Source organism: Grampus griseus (assembly GCF_964374135.1).
Source record: "Grampus griseus genome assembly, chromosome: 13".
Lineage (NCBI taxonomy): Eukaryota > Metazoa > Chordata > Mammalia > Artiodactyla > Delphinidae > Grampus > Grampus griseus.
In genome coordinates this window covers 50,527,035-50,549,024 of record NC_139007.1, presented here as the reverse complement: position 1 = coordinate 50,549,024, position 21,990 = coordinate 50,527,035, and the positions used below count along the sequence as shown (strand labels likewise).

General features: G+C 40.0%; 1 protein-coding gene across 2 annotated transcripts in view; it reads right to left on the bottom strand.

The window, feature by feature from the left end:
• The window catches only part of CLVS2 (clavesin 2), a gene marked incomplete at its 3' end in the record, with an annotated part of 64,830 nt that extends 43,905 nt beyond the window's left edge, over positions 1-20,925 (bottom strand). The window contains exons 1-3 of one of the 2 annotated variants that reach the window (XM_082668587.1): positions 20,877-20,925; positions 19,502-20,073; positions 7,673-7,847 (exon numbers count right to left, since the gene is read on the bottom strand). In XM_082668587.1, the coding sequence (XP_082524713.1) occupies positions 7,673-7,847; positions 19,502-19,890 (564 nt within the window). In that variant the 5' untranslated portion in view covers positions 19,891-20,073; positions 20,877-20,925. The remainder of the gene's footprint in view (positions 1-7,672; positions 7,848-19,501; positions 20,074-20,876) is intronic. The other variant, XM_082668588.1, reaches the window with a different exon arrangement.
• Between the last annotated feature and the right edge of the window lie 1,065 nt (positions 20,926-21,990).

Here is a 21,990-nt window from a genome sequence, read left to right as displayed (position 1 = left end):
CCTTAATTTGAGATTTCAAAAGATTTTGATTTAGATGTCCAGGAGGGTACATTTATGAAGGTGAAATGACTAAACATTTGAAAGATAAGCATGTCAGTTTTATCAACATCTGTAGGAAAATCTGATAGCACTGGGGTCTTAAACTAATTTTTTCCAGTTTTATCAAGGCATGATTGACAAAAATTGGATAAACTTAAGGTATACAGACAGCATGATATTTTGGTATACACACACACTGTAAAATAATTGCCACAATCAGGCAATATCTATCACCTCACATAATTACCTTTTTTTATGTGTGTGGTAAAAACAGTTGAGATCTACTCTCTTAGCAAATTTCAAGTATACAACACATTATTATTAACTATAGTCACCATTCTGTCCATTAGGTCTCCAGGATTTTTTCATCTTATAACTGAAATGTTGTACCCTTTGACCAGCATCTCCCCATTTCCCCAACCTCCCGACCCCTGGTAACCACCATTCTCCTCCCTGTTACTATGAATTTAACTTTGTAGATCCCACGTGTAAGTGAGATCATGCAGTACTTGTCTTTCAGTGCCTGGCTTACTTCACTTAGCATAATGTCCTCAAGGTTCACCCGTATTGTTGCAAACAGCAGGATTCCTTTCTTTTTTAAGGTTGTATCTAAACTAATTTTTTTAAGATAAATGAATGTTCACATTTTGCCATTTTGATTTGAAGAGAGTGAAAAAAATGAAGTTCTACTGGGATAGAAGAATATATCAAGATGCATTTACATTGATAATAAAAAGAGTAAGAGAGAACTTGCAGTTACTCATCTTTTTTGTTCTCCAGTTAAGGACTTGTCTTAACATAGCCAATAAAATGAAATGGAGAATAGCTCGTATGGTTTATTCAGTTTTTCATTATAGGTGGTTACTTTCTATCCATTTATCATTATCTCAATGACTCAAACAGAAAGATTATTTGCTTCCTTCCCTTTTTTTTTTGCGGTACGCGGGCCTCTCACTGCTGTGGCCTCTCCCGTTGCGGAGCACAGGCTCCGGACGCGCAGGCTCAGCGGCCATGGCTCACGGGCCCAGTCACTCCGCGGCATGTGGGATCTTCCCGGACTGGGGCACGAACCCGTGTCCCCTGCATCGACAGGCGGACTCTCAACCGCTGTGCCACCAGGGAAGCCCCTTCCTTCCCTTTTGTTGCTTAAATTATTTGGCTGTTAGAAGAAAAATGATAGCTAGTCTCCTTTTCAGTGGTTGAAAGTGTACAGGTATTAAATGTTATGGATAGTTACTGATACTCCTTCCTTTAATTCAGTAAGTGTATGTTAAGTAAGTCTAGAGCACTCATCTCTTTATTTTTTTTTTCAAAGTTGACAACTACTTCCTCTAACTAGACATTTTAAATGGATTTAGCTGCTAATCAAAAAAAAAAAAAAACCCAGCAATTTTAATGCAAGAAAAAATAGTGAGATATATGCACATACACATGTATGTAGGTACATGTATGTGTTATGTTTATGTGTATATATGTACATATATATGCAGAATTAACCTGGCCTGTTAGCAAAGTTTATATAATCCTTAGCCTGCTTGCTGAACTGAATATTATATATAGCTTTTACATGTCTATAGTCAGATTTTAAAAAGACATCCAACGTCCTACTTCTGGGGACTAAACCTCGCAGCCAAGCCACAGTCTCATACCATGAAATCAAGCAGCTTTAGGGTTTTCACTCATTTTGTTTTAGGTTAAGAAACAACTGAAAGGAAGCACACTTAGTTCAGACAGCTATGCATGTGATGAACAAAATGTCACTTTTTTTTTATACACTGCCCTTGTCACTGTTTCTCAACATGGTTCTGACGGTGCATACAAAATGTGGAAATAAATGCTCCCACCCTCCAGGCTGTCTGAATAAATACAGTTCATGAGTCCGTGTGTTCATTTTCAAAAAGACAGGTATTGTTTCAGACCTCTACCATCAATGCACCATCATGCTGCCTTAAATTTACAAGGCAGCTTGCATGCAAGAGGTTTCTGCTGTTGTCAGAAGCATTATAAGCCTGAAAACTATTGGCAGGTTAAAAACCATTGCAAAAAACACTGTTGCAAAACAGAGTCCTTTTGTCTTATTACGAAAGCCCAATTTACTCAATATCTCATTGACTTCCTCTTTAATATTCTCCCATAACTGTCCTCCATACACACACACACACACACACACGCGCGCGCGCACACACACATGTGCAATTTCAAAGCTAGCAGGAGCTGTGGGTAAGATCGGGAAGACTGAATAAGCTAACGCTAGACTGAAGTTAATGGCACTCCTCACCCGCTAGCCCTGGACAGGGATGTTCCAAGTCATTAGCATAGCCTCTGTTTTTGGCAAGATCCCCTAGGTAGGACTGGGCTTCCAAACAGTCAGAGCCAGAATTTGTAGTTGGCAGCACTTTCTGCCTTCCACATGAATGACCAGAGCTCTCAGAGCTAGCAGATTGGTGGCTGCTAGTAACACTGGACCCTTGAGTCAAAAGAAAGGGCCAGCATTAAGTACTGTGAATTGATTACATGTTCTTGATTCTTTCACAAGTCCTATTTATTAAGGGCTCTTACAATATCTGGCACTGATTTAGGTACTTTGTGATGGCCCTACATCTGAGTCTTAGGTAGCAATTCAAAGAGCTATTCAATTCTTTGTTACAGCCAAACCCCTTGTCAGCAAGCAACCTCTTGACTTCATTATGTACTTTTCAGCAGATGGAGTTTGGGGATTCCTGTGAAATTGTGAAAGCAACAGCACAGAGACTCAGCAGAACAGAGCTAAGGGGGAATAACAGGTAAATACATCCAAAGGGCAACAAACAACAAAGGTAGGGTCAGGATATGTTTAAAAACATCACAAATAAGAGATTCTGGATTCATAAGAGAGTTTGAGTTTTTCACTACCAAAGAGTTTTAAGAATGGTAATATTTTATAAGAAAAATATTAAAATAGAGCAACAGAAACCAAAAAATATTAAAAGCATACTGCTTCATTATAAATTCAGTCTAAGCTGTTCTAGGTATTTCCAAACATTTCATGTTTTAATTGGCTTCCCCAGCAGATATCTTAGAGTCAACAAGTCACATCCACTTAATCTTGTATTGATTTTCTAAGATGCTTCCTGTTACTATGACTACCCTAATCAATTAAATTCTTGTAAGGTGCAAGACAATTTTCTCTTTCTCTTTTCCTTCCGGCTAAGAATGAATACTTTATTTCCACAAAATATATCTGATGTTGCCTCCTATCTATCAAGGAGCCGCATTGTGTTGGTAAAAAAATCTTTTATGCCTTTCCTTTAAAAAAAAATGTTTGAAGATTCTGCAAAGAGAAAGCGTACAGAATTGCCTTGGATTGGTATAATGAGTGGCTTACCAATTTGTGGTTGTGAGGATAAAAGTTCTCTTTGGCTAGCAGAAAAGTGCCTTGCCCTTGCCCTTCATCACAGGGAACTGGGAGGTTGGTAGTCACTCAAAGAGACCACTCACTGGGAAGAAGAAAATGGTTCTGCCACTTGGTGTCCAAAAAAGTGCAAGGTCAGCCATTTGTGACTATTTTAGTACTGTACTATCCCAACAAAGAAACTTCACCTGTACTGAAATGTGAGGATTTTTGGCATGGGGGAGGAAAGTTACTTTAACCTGAGGCTACCCATTTTTTCTTAGGCACAGCCCTGGAAACAACAGAAACAAGGGGGCATGGGAGGCACAAACTATTGGATGTAAAATAAGCTCAAGGATGTATTGTACAACACGAGGAGTATAGCCAATATTTTGTAATAACTGTAAATGGAAAGTAACCTTTAAAATTGTATCATTTTTCTAATTAACAGAAAACCAGAAAAAACAAGATTCAGGAAAGACATTCATTCTTTGGAATCAGACAACCTGGACTCAAGCCTTGAGGCCAGCTGAGAAAATTCAGGTAAGCATCTTAAACTCCCTGAAGCTTCATTATCTGTCCTACAAAATGGGATCAATATAAGTACCTCTAGGGTGGTCTGGGTGTTCTCTATATCTAAGCCCTCTCCTTTGATCCAAGTCAATTCTTCTACCCAACAGATCTTTCCAAAGAAGAAGAGTGACCGGGTCACTTTCCTGTCCCAAATGTCCCCATGTCTGGAGTACACAGGTCAAACCACACAGCATGCCTTCCTCCAGCCCATAGGGCCAGGTCTCAGCCTGCCCTTCCCAGATCACCTCTGGTCATTTGTTTCAATTCATTTCTCACTCTAGCCGTATCGAAACTGATTTATCATTTACTTTCAATGCTTTGTAGCTGTCTGTTCAAGGCACCTCCCCCAAAGTTTCCCTGCCCCAAATGCTCTTCCTGTCCTTATTCCCTTAGCAAACTCTTGCTTTTCTCTCAAGGCCAAAGCTATCTCCACAATCACCACCTTTCCAACTCTGCCAGGAGTTTCTCCCAAAAGAAACGAAGACTAATTTTCACCAGGTAAAAAAACATCTCATGTTTTGTTTGGCTTCCAACGAGAAAAAAATATATTATTTGGCAGCTAACATGAAAATATCTAGATGCTATTTAACCACAAAGTAAGTGATTTTTAAAAAATGGAATCTGTGTATCTATAATCTGAGCACTAAAAGCAAAATACGATATTTTTCAGATTCCCAAAGTCAATCATCTTTAAGTCTTCACAGCCTAGGTAGTCACTGAATTGTGAGAAAAACAGCACACATCCAGGAAAATATGCCACTTGAAAAATGAGCTTACCCACATCAATTACTTTGATCATTAATATCACCTGCGAGGTGTATTATTTCTAATGTAATACTTTAAAATTGGTATAAATGAATAGACTGACATCCAAACAAGTTAAGTAATTTGCCCAAATATTTGATATGTGGCAGGGCTGCCATCCAAACCCAGGTCTGTCTGCCTCTATAGCCCGTTTCCATCCTTCAACAGTGTCTCTCTATTGGCCTTCCACTGTGATCACAGGTGGATCTTACAGCAATAGTCTTTGTGTTTTTATCCAAAGTATAAGGTGCTATCTCTAGCTGGGTCACTCAAAATACCTGAGGAAAAAGGGGATTGGTGTATGCAGGTAGAGAGGTTATACAGTCACCTCTGTATAAAGGAAGAGAGATGGGCCCTCTTCAAAACACAGTTACATCTCTTAATAATACACATCATTAAATGTTTCCTCCTCGGCACTAGACCCACTGGTAGCTTTTCTTACTTTTGGTTTAATTCCCTAGGATATTTTTTTGTTTGCCTAAATAAAAATAACATATTATAGCAGAATGATAGCGTGATACAAATTATCACTGAGTTATTAAAAATATTCTCATCTCTTAATTTCCCTGACTGGGTTAATTGGAAGGGGTTTATTATTGTGGTTTTAGTGGTGGTCTTAGTGATGGCGGTAGTTGTGTTTAACAATCTAAAATTGTGCATATGTGTCTTTACTTCAAACACTTTACGGTTTCACGCTAATCTCAAAAAAAACAGTTTATTCATGCTCTGCGTGAAACATATCAATACACAATAATATTTCTCACATAGTAAGTACAAAATAAAACAGAGTCTTAATTAGAAAAGTCAGAAAACGTTACTTCAGTATGAAAGTAAATATGAAATCACATGTCACAATGGAACATTTTTAGCACATTTTATATTCTTATTCAGAATCACCATTGTTTATAGATATCGATATAGACATAGACACAGATATAGACATAGATATAGAGCATTTAAAACTTAATTTGAACTAGAGAAAAAATGAGTTTAAAAGTTAGTAACATGTCAAATTTATTCCCAGGAGGATCTCCTTCCTTTTAAGTGGCTTTCCAATTGGCAACCAGGAGGAATCAACCCTGCTTACTCAGTCTGGGTCCTGGGAGCAAGGAAAGGGGATGGGGACAGTGATGGGGAATAGAGATAAGGCAGTTCAGCAGAGGTCCCTGCAGAGAGGGGGACCATTTCCCTGTCTAACACAAGCACAGAGGTTTAATCTGACCCTCAGCACTTAGAAAGTCCTGATCGGAGCCATGGGTAATGGGGAAGTTCCCAAATGTGTCCAAGCGGTCAGTTTTTTCCTCCACCGAGGACTTATCATATTACTATTAAATGACTCCATAAAGTGTGTAAATTAGCAAACAGCAAGATATTGAGTCTATCCTTGAGTTGTTTGTTTTTTTCAATTTTTTGGAAATAATATGAGTTCTCCAGTTCTTCATATGCTGAAGGCCTAGACTACCCCTCATGCCAGTTAAATTGGGATCACGATTATAAAAGGCTAGGTTACCATTCTGTGTTAAGTTATATGGTTGGTGGTGACCAATTTTCTCTATAAAGTGAGGAACACTTTACACGCTGATGGCAGGAGGGCAGAATTAGGACTGATTCTACATGATACACACATTTCCAAGCACTGTGTTTCCCCATACCCTCCCAACTCTTATTAACTGTCTCTATGGAGTTAAAAAGAAAGTGTAGTTCAAGATAAGGCAGGAGCAAGGCTGACTCACCAAGAACAACTCAGGAAACCTGCATCAGGGAAAACCTATCAGAGAAAAGGATGTGTCTTATTCACTCCAGGGGCAAAACCCAAACTGTGAATTCAATTTGGTTAAGATGTCCTGCTGCTTGGAGAAGTGACCTTTTTTTAGGGGGCCATCATCCTTCAATTTAGGTGCCTATAGACACAGTCAGAAATTACTGTGAAGCAGAGATCTAGATAATTTTGGTTGTTCTACTTAAAAAAAGAAAAATCTAACATCCTGAACTAATGAATGACAACGATAAAATTAGTTATTTTGCGATATTTTCAGTGATAAACGTTATAAAAACTAACTGCTGCAAACTTCTAAAAAGCATGTTGAACATACTGAGAATAAATACTGAATAATCTCACTTAAGAATTAATTTGCAAATCTTTTTAAGAATTTAAATTTTATTCCATAAATAGTATATATAAAGTAGCATAAAGCCAAGCAGAGAGCAGAAAAAAGACACCTTAAAACTTAAAAAGAAATCGTCGATATTAGGTTTATAACATGCCACTAAATAATAACTGATTTTCCATTTTATAATTCCCAACCAGTTAAACGTCATTCATTGGAAGATGCACCATTCCTCTGTCAACTCCACATGATGGCCCTTCCACAATTAAAAAAAAAAAAGAGCAAAAAAAACCCCAATTAAGTATAAAGAAGTAATTCAAAACAGTGATTCCATATCTCAGATACCAAAAAACATATTGATTGATTGGCTTTCCAACAGTTGTTGGGCAACTAAATGGAACAATGAAGCAAACATTTAGCTAATTAACAACTATACACAGAAAAGGAAAGAAAAACAAACAAACAAAAGCCTAGATAGCTAATAATTAAAATACAGAAGATGTTGCTTGTTCTGATTATCAAGCTAAAAATCCCAGATCATCACTGGCACTTATAGACATAGTGAGGGCTTAGTGCCAAGTGTCACAAGCTTCCATTCATTAAAAGGCCCACATCTTCTAGCTTTTCTTCTATGATCCTTTGTCCAGTTAGTGTTTGTGCTTGAAAACTAGTTTTTTAAATGTGCTTTTATTATTCCTTAAGTAAGATCTTCTGTTGTTCTACCACAGATAAGCCAAACATGGGAGACTGAGAAACTGGGTAATTTGTAAATCATTACCTGAAGGCCTTCGATAGCCAAGCGCAGCATGCTTGGTGTAAGTTTAGAGGCTTGCTTGAAGGTGAAGTTACTCCAGTCTATGATCAAAACAAATCCATTCACTTGAAGCTCGGGATCTTCAATCATGGCTTCTAAAGAAAGTAAGATGGCACGCAAAATATCCACCAGTGTGTACCTATCGGCAACAGAAAAGGGCTGCATTAAATCTGACAACCACTTGTGTAGAAGCTATAGAAAGTTGTGAAGCATACTAAAAATTCCCTCTTAAACTACATCAGGAATCTTAAGGAAACGATTTTGTTTAAAAATCCTCTTTTAAGATGAAGTTTACTTTATTCGCTATACTCAGGGGACATACTAGAATTTAACATGTATTCTACCAAAACAAATTCCAATGCTTTTGAAAATACTACAATTTTTTTCCTTTTCCTTTCCTTCTAGGCCTTGCTATGAGTTTATAAAATCTCATTTCAACAACCCTAAAAACTAGGCATGGTACTTTTAAATAGCTCAAGAATGCTCTCAGCAGTACTGACATTTCATATCTTCACATGTGGAAAATTTGAGAATGAGATTTGAAGGAGTTTCATCAATAAACAACACTATACGTAAACAGTTATGATTGAAAGTGTCAACAGATTTTAATTGTACTGAGTTTATATCATAAAGATAAAAGAAAAGAAAAGACAAAAAGGAAAGGTGGGATGGACAGAAAGAAAGGGAGATCAATGAAAATAAAAGGGAAAATGTACCTGTCTGTTATTACATAGGTCATCCAAATTTAGGGGTCAAGACTTTATCTTTTTCTACTTTGCAACTTAGCACAGTGCCTGGCACACTGTAAAAACTCCATAAATGCTCTTTACTTTCTTCTAAAATGGAACTAGACTAGAGTGCAAAGACCCTAATTGTGCATTAAGACACTGCCTCAACGAAGGCAGCGGAAGTAAGAAGAAAAGAAGCCAAATTTGAGAAGTATTTTAGAGGTAAACTTTTTAAAATTTAATACTTAATTAAATGTGAGGGCTAAGATTGAGGGAAGAGTATAAGATGACACACAGATTCTAGCTTCAGTCTGATTAGATGGTAAAAATCGTTCATCAAAATCAATAGTGCAAAAAGAGGATACAGTTGAGGATGGCTGGAAATGTGGAATTTGGAATAGTATCCATTGTACTTGAGAAACAGGTAGTATACCCAGAAAGATATATCAAGTAAACATCTGAAAAAGTAAATTCCAAACTCAGGAGAGAGCTCAAGATTGAAAATTCCAGAATCAAAAGCACACCAATCCTACGTTCAAGGAAGTGGATGAGGTAATGCAATCTGAGCTGAGAAGAAAATGAGATAATTACTCTAAGAGGGAATCCCAGCATTTCAAGAGGGATTAGTAAATTTATAGAAGATGTTAACAATTTTCTGTTTTTAGCAGCCTGCATTTCAAGTTTACTTTTCTGCTCAGACATTCAGGTGGAGGTATCTGGGAAAAGCGAGAGAAAGAAATCCTGACCTCAGGGGAGAGGTGGTGTGGGGAGGGGGGTGGATTAGGAGTGGAAATCATTGGGATTCAGTGGAAGCAATGGACTCACCAGGAAGATGCATGAGACAGTGAGCACATGTGAGGGAGTAGTTCTATTTTGACTTCTAAAAACATTTGGAGGCGAATGGAGAAAGTGTAGTAGTTCAGAAAGGAAGGAATAATTAACAGTGAAACCTCAGGCAATTTCTCACTTTCTCTGGGCCTCATTTCCTCATCTGTAAAGTCAGTAGTTTGGAATAGAATCTCTTTAGGGTCCCAGCATTAATTAAGCAAAGGGCGTGGTGTCAGAAGACTTCAAGATGGAATCTCTTCCTGTCCCTCATTAGCTGTGTGGCCCTGGACATGTCAATGATTTATCATTCTGAGGTTTAGTTCCCTTAAATGAGAGTATCTATGATTATCTCACTGCATCTCACTGGCAGTGGCAAGGTGGGAGGAGGGGGTATGGGAAGGGAAGTCAAAGACATGATTCAGGTGAAACCATTTGCACAATGCTAGGTATGTAGCATGTGTTCAGTAAATGTTGGTTGGAATACACACATAGCACACTTTTTACTGTAATGGTAACCACAGACATAGGCAGGGTATGATCAGAACTAAAGAATATTTGCTTGTAAATTTTACTTAAAAATTAACAATAATCTTTAGATAGCTTATTACTACTGTGAAAGGCAAGGATCAAGAGATTATTTTTAAATCTCTGGAAAGTATACAGGGTATTTATAGGCCTAAGGCTATGGCATCCCAAAATACTACATAAGCAAATGAGATAAATTTTTTTGTAGAGCTCTGTTAGCTGTCTTTAAATCTGTGAAATATGAATGACTGAATACCTTTATCTGTCACTTCATGGCTGGCTCATCTCCTTTTTAAACATAATGGCCTAACACAGTATTGTGACCAAAAGCCTATAAGCCTACACAGACTGGAAAGTTGGAGGAGGAAGGCTTTAGTTCTGGTTAAAATTTAGAGCTACCCCCTCTAAAAAAGTATTCACTTTAATTTCTGAAGTTCATAATAATATCACAGTTAAGAAAATTAAAAATTAGAACAATCCAGTTTAGAACTTCCTCCCATTATGATCATTCTTACATTTCCTATAAGAATGACAAATAGCATTAATACCAAACAGCCTTAAGTAAAAGTGGAATCTGAAATCGGCTTTGGAAGAATGATGCACTGTATGTATGAAGAATAAACCATGGCACCAGCAGGGCTGAAAACAAGAGGCAATTTGTTTTAAGTAACACATTTTAAGTTTGGCTTTTCCAAAACTGTGTCAAATCAAGAGAGAAACTTATATACATATCATTATTCCAAAGGAAAGAAAATAAGGCAAATCCCAGGATCATCAATAGAGAAAAGCAGGTTTGCAAAGTTTTCAAGGGTAAATCTAACAATGGTTTTTTTAATTTAATACTTTCTTCCAAAAAGAGAATTAAGTGATTTTTATATAAATTATACTAATGTATAAGTTTAATAAAAGAAACATAAAAACATCCTAGCTAACTGAATTCAAAGGGCAGGTCAAAACCACTCTTGAGGGCTTCCCTGGTGGCGCAGTGGTTGGGATTCCACCTGCCGGTGTGGAGGACACGGGTTCGAGCCCTGGTCTGGGAGGATTCCACGTGCCGCGGAGCGGCTGAGCCCGTGCGCCGCAAGTACTGAGCCTGCACTCTAGAGCCCACAAGCCACAACTGCTGAAGCCCGCGTACCTGGAGCCTGTGCTCTGCAGCGGAGAAGTCACCGCATAAGGAAACCCGCGCACTGCAGCGAAAAGTGGCCCCCCGCTCGCCGCGGCTAGAGAAAGCCCGCATGCAGCAGCGAAGACCCAACTCAGCCAAAAATAAATAAATTTTTTTTTTTTTTTAAAAAGGGCTTCCCTGGTGGCTCAGTGGTTGAGAGTCCACCTGCCGATGCAGGGGACACGGGTTTGTGCCCCGGTCCGGGAAGATCCCACATGCCGCGGAGCGGCTGGGCCCGTGAGCCACGGACGCTGAGCCTGTGCGTCCGGAGCCTGTTGTTCTGCAACGGAAGAGGCCACAACAGCGAGAGGCCCGCGTACCACAAAAAACAAAAAAACCCACTCTTGACACTCCAATCCTCTGTTGTCAAACATGTCACATTACTACCATTAGCAGCTCAGCAGGTTATTCGTAAGCAGAACATTATTACATGAGACCTTGCCAAAGTCTGCAAAATATCTTCCAAAGAAATGGAGCATTTTATGAATTTTCTGTCTTCAGGAATCCTACTTTCATTATTCTCTTTGAAACTATTTCCGAACTGTTGTATTTTACAAATTAGACGTCACTACAATAAGTATTTCACAAGCTCACCCCAATTATAGTAGCTCTACCATTGCTATTCTTCCCTTCTATGTTGAAAGAAAGCCATAAACAATAAACTAGCCCATTAATGGAGCTCTTGGCTCCTGACTGTGCTTCCCAAAGCAGCATTAGGTAAAGCCTGAACCTGAAATCAACTTGGAGAGGATGAAATAATGACACCAGTACACCTGGGACTAGTAGACCACTGCTCTTGAAGGAAGTCAAAGCTGCTATAATATGTAAAAAAAAAAAAAAAAAAAAAAATTCTCCTATTTAGTACCAGTGTGATCAAGAGCAGGGAAGCTTCTTCTGCCTCTGGCCTTACAAGGTTTTGGGGAGCTACCTAGCCTATGCTTCTCTCCTGGGGCTCACAACGTCTTATCCCCTACTAGAGCTTACAATCAGTGCAAAGAGCGACTTAAATCACAAACAGGCCATTTCCTTCCTACTCTCCAGCCCTTGCTTTTAGCCTGACAAGGAAAAACTGGCATCTTGGCATCACACTGAGCAGCACAAGAGCAAGCAGCTTCCCCTCTGTCACTAAATCAATCAGCCATTATTAAATTCTTCATTAAGGCTGCCCCCAGCCCTCAGTTTTCATTATGCCACATTTTCTAATGTCTGAAGCACTTTGTGTTAGAAAGGTGCCAGGGGAAGAGACAAAGGAGAAGAGTTACTTTTATTAATGCCTCAGAGTATCATTAGTGCTAAAGTCAATGAATTCACCAAGGTATTTTATATTACTGAGTGGTAATAATAATATCTCTATCTGTGTAATCGTTTAAGATTTCCAAAGCAATTTCAAACGCATTATCTTAATCTCAAAATAAGCCCAAAGTCTCTGTGCCTGACTTAGTTCCTATTATTTTGGAGATGAGGACACAGATGAGATCTCAGAGAATTTAGACAGTTTGTCCAAAATCACTATGGGAGTAAAACTGGAAGCCTAGATGAGAAGCTGGGTCTTTCTGACACCCCAGTGCTCTCCACTCCTTATGGTGCCTAGACCTAGAACCGAGTTTGATGAATAGCTGTTCTGCTTTCTCATGTCTCAGTGGCATACTGTATGTCAGAAGATGGATCAGAAAGTCCATACCAACATGGCGCCAGGCCAGTTATCAGGTTAGCTCCAACCTGGTCCCAGCAAGGGGCTTTGGCGGAAGAAAAGTAACAAGACATTTGTAAAAGTCAGAATGGGAACAGGCTAAGTCTACAAACCTTGGAGGAAATGTGAAATCCAAAATAATTAAGTGTCTGGTTTGTATCACTAGGCACAGATTAGTTGTCTCAGCCTTGCTTTAATTTTACTGCTGTGGAAATGTACATGAGTAAGGACAAAAGAATCCTTGTAAATGAAACATCTAGAGGAAAAATGTAATTCTTTGGGGAAAAAAAAGGTTAAAAAGTGTGCACGGGCTGCTGCCAAAATAAAATGAAATGAAATAAAACAAAGTTGTGCTGGAAAAATACAAACATTGAAAAGGCAACTCTTCCTCAGAGCAGAATAAGTGTCTGCTTAGCTGCTTAATACAGTCTTTGCCTTCAGAATATTTATTCTACCAACTTAAATTTCTGTGCCTAATGGTCTACATTCTGATGTTTAATCAAGATTTTCTAAAACATAGATGAATTTTTTAATTATCAGAGCTTGCTTTTTTTATAATTATATTTAATTGTCTTTTCCCAGATTTATGTTGGTTAACTACCTGTACACACAAAACAAGTTTGACCAATTCACTTACTAGCTGTGAGGTTATGGGTGGAATAATTGCTCTGTGCCTCAGTTTCCACATCTGCAAAATGTGGATATTAACAGAACCTACCTCATATGTATGTGATAAAGATTTAATAAATTAATGTTTATAAAGTGCTTAGAATAGTGCCTGACACATAGCATATGCTATAAAAGTGTTTCAACATGAATGAATGAATTAAATAATTAATTAAAATGAAAAAATAAAAAGTTGATTACATTACCCGAGCAGGTGATTTTCTTTCTATACAACACTGAGCAGCCTGCTGCCCCTGCCCTGAACTTCCAGCACTGACAAGCAATACCCTCATTTAGCACTTAATGACCTCTCTGGAGTTATTTAGCTTTTTGTGTTTTTTCTTCCCGGAGAGGTTGTATGTTCCTTCATGGTACAAAGAATGTGTCATGTGTCTTTTTTTGCACCTAGCACCTATTAAATGTCCACGTATGTAGCAAATGCTGGAAAAAAGTATACTTTTTAAAACATTGATTTGAATCAAGTACTATTCTATTCACTCATTTTACTTGATGTTGTAAGGACCCAACCAATGTACGGGGACATCTTTTCCCTCATGTCAATAGTGCCACTTACTATGTTAATGAAATGTATGTACCTGCTTTCAATGATGTAAAAGAATTCAATCTTTTTCCCAGAATGGAGGAAATATAGTAATTTACTAAGGATAATTTAATAATTTATTAATTGTTGGCTCATGTTTTAAAATATCTTTACACATTTTTTGAGACATCCTTTCAGAGCACTTTAGTAACATCAAATCTGTTGCTTCTTTTCAACTTTGTTTAAAGTTGCATATTTGAAACATGAAAATAGCCTGGTTTGGGCCAGACCCAATCAACATCCTGCTGAAGTTTGGAACTCTTGGTCATTGCTGTTATTTCAGGATTATTTCACTAATTACTGCATAATTACCCTAATTTTTAGAGACTGTCCTATTTTTTTAAAGAGATTTGTCCCAATATTTAGCTAACATTTCTCAGGACAATTTTTTTTCTCTCCCATTTTCCATGGTATGAACAAAGGGCATATTTTGAAGTAAGCTGCAGTTCCCAGAGTATTTGTTTAAAGAGCAGCCCTATAAGGAAGCAATACAGAAGCCCTGCTGGGACAGAAACCCCATGGAACCCACACCTGCATTCCTAGTATTGACCTAATCTCAAAATCAGCCGTAATACGGCATAGCAGAGCCTCTAGGCTTTCGAAGGTAAGGATTCCTGACCCTGCCAGGATATATGACACCAAGAAACAAAAAGTTGAGAAATATTTAAATATTTTAATAAACAGAGCCAAGAAGACTTGAAAAATCAGTCCAAAAAAATTAAGCCTCTTTTTTGGCTTGTTTTTTGTTTTTAAAATTATCAAGTAAGAGTGTTTCTCCCTAATTAACTAGTTAATTGCCCTTGTCTGTTTTAATCTATTTCTAATCATTTTATTTTATTTTATATTTTATTTTATTTTATTTTAGTGCACTTCCACAGAAGAGTAAAGCTTTGTGGCTGAGAATAAAGCAAATATGTATAGTCTATGGCTATTTTTAAAAACTTTTAAGCTACCATCATCATAACCTTCTTTCATTTGAAGACTGGCTACATTATTTTAATAAATGAGAGCATAGTCATAATTAAAACTGAAGCTTCAAATAGCTGGCCATTTGTATAATATTTTCCTTTGTATGAAAAAGCCACACAATAGGAACGAACAAACTGACAACAGTACATGTTTTAGGCAAATTCCAGAATAAGTTAGAGGATCATAGCATTGTCTCACCAATCAGTCTTTGAGCCCTTTCAGAGTTTCAGTACTATAAGTGATAATCAATGTCCATTATGATAAGCCAAACATGGTACAAGACGGTCAGTGCTTTCTGAATTGCCACTATATTAGAATCATTTTAACTTGGCTGTATTTAATTGTTTTCTAATGGCTGTTAATCAGATTCCAGATAAATTGTTTGTTTACAATTGGTTGTTTGTGGTACTAAGTAGAGAGATGTCATTTATAAGTCTAAGAAGGTAAAATATTACTTGCAGGCTAACTGACAAATTACAGGCCACATATCAGAATACATGTCATCATTATGTTTCAGGTAACACAGTTTACTCATGAATATTCCCAATAATTACATGCCAGTGAATTTCGACTTCTCAGATACCTGCTCTCACGCCCTAGGGTCTAGACCACAATCTACTTCCGTTCCAAACTTCCTTTTCTTAAGGTAGTATAATCTATTCTAGCTTCTCGGTACATTATCATCACACTCTGTTGATGAAATCAGGTGGACAATTTGAAGGTATCTGCTGAGTCCTAAGCAGGGCACTGTCACTCAGGAAAGCAAGATAGCATGTAATATATGGAAGACTACTGCATCACAGTAAATAGAATCCATTTGTTTTTAATTTTGTGGAATTTACTTTTGTTTTCAGAAATTATGTTAGACGATTTGAAAAAAAAAAAAAAGATAAAATTGTGTGAATCTTTGCCAAGGATAGCCTGCTCAATAAACGTAACAAATCATCTGAAACCTGTTCTGTTTTTTTATAAAAGAACCACAGACCACACTGAAAGTCATTTTGACATTTCAGTATTTCAAATATTTTTTTAGCTGTATTACAAGGTGGGTACACTGTAAATATTATACCTCAGTCTCCTGAAGATTCCATATTTCTTGTAAAGGCTTTGGAAACGGTCCAGTTACTTGCAATAACCTGAAACTGACCTGCACTATACTGCAATAGGAAGAGACACTATTTTATTTATAGTCACCATCTCACACACATTTACTGTTTCCAGTCTCCTGAGAAGCACAGAAAACTGTCCTAAAAATTCAATATAGGAGAAAGTATATATAGATAACTTCCTGCTTAGAATTCTTTTTTAAAAAAATGCATAACTCAATTCAACTCAACAAACATTTACTGAACATTAACTCTAGTTCAGGTGCTGTTATAATAACATGAGGCTTAGTATTTTTTTGTTACACAAAACTCTTTACAAAGTTTTTCAAAATTCACAAAAAATCTTGATATTCCCTTTGGGAAGTTGGAAATAACCTGTTATCCAAATAAAGGGGGACATTTTCTTCTACCTCTAATTCATTTCTGGAATTTCCCTGTGCAATCCTGGACAATTCCCACCTATTCTTTCTTTAAAACAATGTTATGTGTCTCTTTTTTTTTTTTTTTTGCGGTACGCGGGGCTCTCACCGTTGTGGCCTCTCCCGTTGCGGAGCACAGGCTCCGGACATGCAGGCTCAGTGGCCATGGCTCACGGGCCCAGCCGCTCCGCGGCAGGTGGGATCTTCCCGGACCAGGGCACGAACCCGTGTCTCCTGCATTGGCAGGCGGACTCTCAACCACTGCGCCACCACGGAAGCCCTATTTTGTCTCTTTTAATAGTGTTTTGTTTTTTTTGTTGTTTTTTTTTGTTTTTTTTTTTAGTTGTTGAAAGCCAGGTAATTCACTGAACAGCTCTAGAAGGTGGTTAGAATTATGTTCAGATGTGCAGTCTTCTACAGGGACCCAGGTTGTTTGGACTGGTGGGATCAGAGCAGGAAAGTGAGAACACCTCACTCACAGAACAGGGAGGGATAAGGAGTAAAAGAATTTGGCACATGGCATATCCAGCTAACAAAGCAATCGTAAGGTAAACACCTAGGGAAGGTGGCAGAGACTTCTGTAGGAGTCAAGTCAGATAAGCCTTGAAAATGTACGGTGGAGGAAGGAAGGGGATTCAGGCCAAAGGCAGGAAAAGAGCTGGTGAAACTCTGGGCACTGTCAGAAAGGCAGTTGTCCTGCTGGTTTCAGAGCAGGGCAGAGACAGTTCTTAGGCACATCTCCCAAGGATAAAGGTTTACAGAGGATGCCAAGAGGGGGGACCTGCTTATCCACTAGTCCTTGTATATGTACATGTAGATATGGGATGGGGGGTGCAGGCAGGGAAAAGGAGGGAGGGACTTTTTTAAAACTATATAGGAGGAGGAAACTCAACTGAATTTTAGATAAGCTCCAAATAAATTGTATACCTTTTGATCTTGAAGTACTAAAACTTCTTGATCATACCTGTTCATTTCCAACCACAGAAATTGAATTCACAATTATTAGTCTATAGGCCCTGTAAGGTATTTTTACAGGACATGGCTTTTCATTTGTAATGTCACATGTACAAAGTTTTAATATTTAAGATTTTGTGTAGATTTAAAGAAATAGTTCTACATATCAATTAATAAGTCCCCTCCCATTGTAGATTTCCAGGGAGATATATTTTGATTACTAGTAACTTAGCCTTTACATGAAAATATGAGATAGACAACTAAAACACAGTTTCTTTAGTAAGTCCATAATAATCACCTTTCCACATACATGAGAACTACAAGAGGCTTTCATCTTAATTAGGTTTATAAATCAATGTCAATATTAGCTCACTTATAGAAATAAATGAAAATAGGTTTGATGTATGTTCATGTCTCCCTAAGGGCAACCTGCTTCCCTAATGATATCTTTAACAGACTTTGAGACATATTTAAATATACAATTTCCATAGCGCTCATTTCATGGCAACTCAATAAACTAAGTTCCAGTCTAACTCATGAAATACTAGGTTCTTTCTTGAATAAAATTTTTCTGCTTTGATATACACAATAATTGGTTTGCATAACCCTACAATGTACTTCTTAGATGAAATAAAAACTTTTAAAAGAGAAATTGTGGTCAAAGGATGCCATTTCATGAGCCTTTAAACTTTGCTACCTGATAAAGAGTACAGTAAAATCTCTATAATTAACCAAAATAAGAGACAGAAAGAGAGCTCCATTCCCCTCAATGGCTAACTCTATGAGTTTCTTAGCTTTATGATTCTTCAGGTAGTAGTTTATCTTTATATTTACCTAAAAAATAATTGTAGTTCTCAACGTAGAATTACAGGAAAAAGGAGACCAACTGAAGGGTTAAACGCCTGTTAAAAATATTAATTTGCATTCTAAAATCCCAAGACTCTGAGAAGCCTATCTGGAGACCTATAAGATCCATAAGATTTCTCAGTAACTGTAAAAGTCTTTTAAAGTTGCTCCAGAGATGGTTTAAACTAACCAGATGCATCAAAAATCACCATTCACCGCACTAAAAATACAGCGATGTTTTAACAACAAGCTTCTTATGATTCATAATTCTGGTAACGCTTTTAAGTTCCATGACATTTATTTAACTTCAAACTTAATTGAAACTACCTTACACAAAGGTCTTTTATAATTTCTTATATCTTTCAATCTGAGAAAATAATTCCTCCAACTGAGGAAGTAGAAGAGTCATTGTCTGTTTTTTTCTATTGTAATGTACATGAAGTAAGAATATTAGTTCTCCTCCATTAAAAAGCCAGAGAGCTCAAAAAGTCTGCCAACTGACAGATCTGAACATTTTTCACTTCCTTCCAAATGACGAAAAATCACATCAGACAGGAAACGCATTCTTTAGATTAGTGACAGGTGTAGAACAGGCACACAAGTCAGCCTTTATTTTCAGGGTCGGCGGCATGCTCAGCAACAGAGGGGACAACTCTTCCTTTTTATTGAAGTGACACACATCATATTATTCCTTCATCTACACATCACCAAGCAGAAAAGTTTCCAAGCAATAAAACTACTTGATCTTGGTTGAATGCCAGGGTAGTCTTAAAAAAATAAAACCGCAGTACTAAAGAGAGAGAGGAGGGGGAAGTGGTGGAGCACGATGATGGTGATGAATCCAGTTTAAGAATTTCTTTAGGAAAAAAAAAAAAAAAAGAATTTCTTTAGGAGGAAGGAGGGAAAGTTGTCTCCATTCTCATACTCATTTCTCCACAGAACAGTAAACTTATTTAGGAGTTGAAAAAATTAGCAGCTTTATTTAGAAGCTGAATGATTGAGATTGTACAGCACAATAATATGGTTCATGAAGCACCTAACGCTGCAGTAGAAAACGGGTGCTAGTGAAGTAAGAGTTTCAAAGGTAAAGATAAAAGTCCCACCACCTCCCCAGGGTGCCCACCAAAAACGCATTTCTTCGTTCCAGTTTCTCTTCCCACCCACCCCACCCACCCACTCCGAGCCAAATAAACAGTAACGTCAACGCTGTAAAACTATGACACTACTCAAGATAAATTCTGGAAAATGGGAGAGTAAAAGAAGCCCTAGTACAAGTTCGGATTTAGGACTTACCTGCTCTGATCCCAGTTGGCAGCGAAAAGGACTAGAATCTTCCTGCCATAGTGGTCCAGATTGGCTAGGCCCCCAGGGAAGCCATCCTTCAGTGCCTGCTTGATGCCCGGATCAGTGGCCTTGAAGCTTTTGAACATGTCCAGGTTCTGCTGCCGGTACTCAAAGTACTGGGCCAGGAGGCGGAAAGCCTCGAAGTGATGAAACTTCCTGGCCCGTAAGAAGCGTAAGATGAAGGCATCATCTGTGCGGAGAAAGCCAATGTCCGGCCTGGTGATGACCATATCCCTCACCTCCTGGATGTCCTGGTGCAGTGTGTCTGGGTTCTCATTGAGCTCCAGGCGGGCTTTCTCCAGGGTCTCAGGAGAGAGACCAGCCTGTAAATGAGTCATTGTTCTGCTTGTTCCTGAGCCCTGCCTTTCTCTTGCTGGCTGTCCCACTGCACCGCTGGCCCTGGTCACTACCACACACCGGCCTCCAGACCTCGCTGCTGCCTGCTTCCTCTTCTTTACAGGAAACGATTTGTCTTGGTGTCCAGTCAAGTACCCTGTTGCTCCTGCTTCCCCACACCTTTTCTATGGAGGATATAAACTTCTTTGCCCACCCACTAAAAACAATGTCCCACTTTAGTTCCCTTGTCCCTTTCCTTTAAAGAGATGTGGACCTCTGGCGGCCCAGCACTCCTCTTCTTGTCCTTTCTCTCTCCTAACAAAACACCCCTAACTGCACCCCGCACAGGTGGTGCTGATTTTGGTGCTGTCCTCTTCTCTTCCGAGATGTAACAGAAACAGCCCCCATGCACATCTCAGCCCCAGCACTGTGATGCTTCTGCGGTCCCTACTGAAGGATGCTCCTGCCAGGGATAACGATGGAAATTCTGATTAATAATAAGGCGGCTCTTCAGCGCGGAGCTCAGGGCGGGGGAGAGAGCGTCTTTGCCAGAAGGAAAAAGAGAGAAAGAGAAAGAGGGGGGAAGGAGCTTATTTCTCCTTTTACTTATTCAAAGATGCTATTTCTAAGACATTTGTGGGATTCCATTTAAAATGACTGGGATCCAGTTAGGCGGAGGCTCTGCAGATAGCGCACCTTCCCTCCTCCCCTCCTGGATGCACCGTGATCTCATAAGGCACCAGAAGGGGTTTTGGTGGCGTTGGCACCAGCGTGGGCTCCCCCCTCAACCCCACCCCCAACTTCTGTCTTCCTCTAGCCCTTTATTTCAACGGACTTGCTGCGGAGAGGTTGGGGGGAGGGATCTCGCCGGGAAGGTACATTGCAAAGGCAGGGTTGGGGGAGGAGAGGGTGGGAAAAAGGAGTGGAGGATAAAACCTTTTCTATAATACCCCAAAGCGAGAGAGAAGAAAGAGCAGCCGGCTCCTACCAGCAAACCCGGAGGCGGGGACGCTAAGCAAGGCGGCCCTCCCTGGCATCCATCGGCCGCGGCTTCGGAGGCGGCGGCGGCGATAGCAGCATCAGCCCCTCTCGGTGGGTTGGAGCGAGCAGAGAAGAGGGACGGCAGCTGGGACCCGGGCAGAAGACGCTCTGGGGAGCAGCCCTGACCACATCGTCCGCGAGCAGCCCGCTTCCTCTCCCCGCAAGAGGGGTGGGGGAGCAGAGCTAGGGCCACCGTTGCCCCAGGTTCTCGCCCGGCCCTGCCATTCTCGCCTTCGGGAGAGGAGAAGGAAGGGAGCGAGAATCGAACGCCTGGATGGAGAAGGCCACGCGGGTAGCCGCCGCCTTTGTGAGCCCGGAGCCGCCGGGACCGTGGGCGCGGCGGGGCGGCGGCTGCGGGGCGCGGGCCTCACCCTGGGCGCTGCCCAGCGGCCGCAGTCGGGCGCGCCCCTCCGGGCTGCTGCTGCTGCGGCGGCGGCGGCTGCGGCTGCCGCTGCTCAAAGAGGACGCGGCTCAGCCTAACTCCTCTCTAATTATCCCAGCACAGATCTCGCTGCGACGTAAGCACTCACTCAGCTCGCGCACGCCCTCGGCTGCTCTCTCCCTGACTCGTTTGGGTAGGATCGCAGTTTCCGTGGCATTCAGATATCCCGAGCCCCAAGTTGAGCCGGCTCCTGGTCCCCACTGCCGGGATGGCCGCTCGGGCGGACATGGCCTGGCCGGGCGGAGCAGCGACGCCTTGCAGCCTCCCCACGCCCCGCTCTCACCCTTTGTGTGCGAGACCCCGGCGCTGCCCGGCGGCGAGGAGCTGTAGCAGATGGTAATTCACAGTGACATACATTTTCTAGTTCCGGTAGGAGGTAATTTTTTGATGTGGAAGGAGTACGGAAACATTGTGTCCTTTCCACATTTTGTTGTTGACAGAAAGGTTGAATTTGGTAAAGAAGACCAGAGTGGTTCCAAAGCATTGTGCTGATGATTCAGTCCCCGGAGGAACTTATATGGATAGAATTTCGACCATAAGCTCTGGCTGCTAAATTCCTGTTGAAGAGGATGGAAATGAGCACGGGGTGGGGTGGGGGCGTGGGTGGGACCAGTTCTCA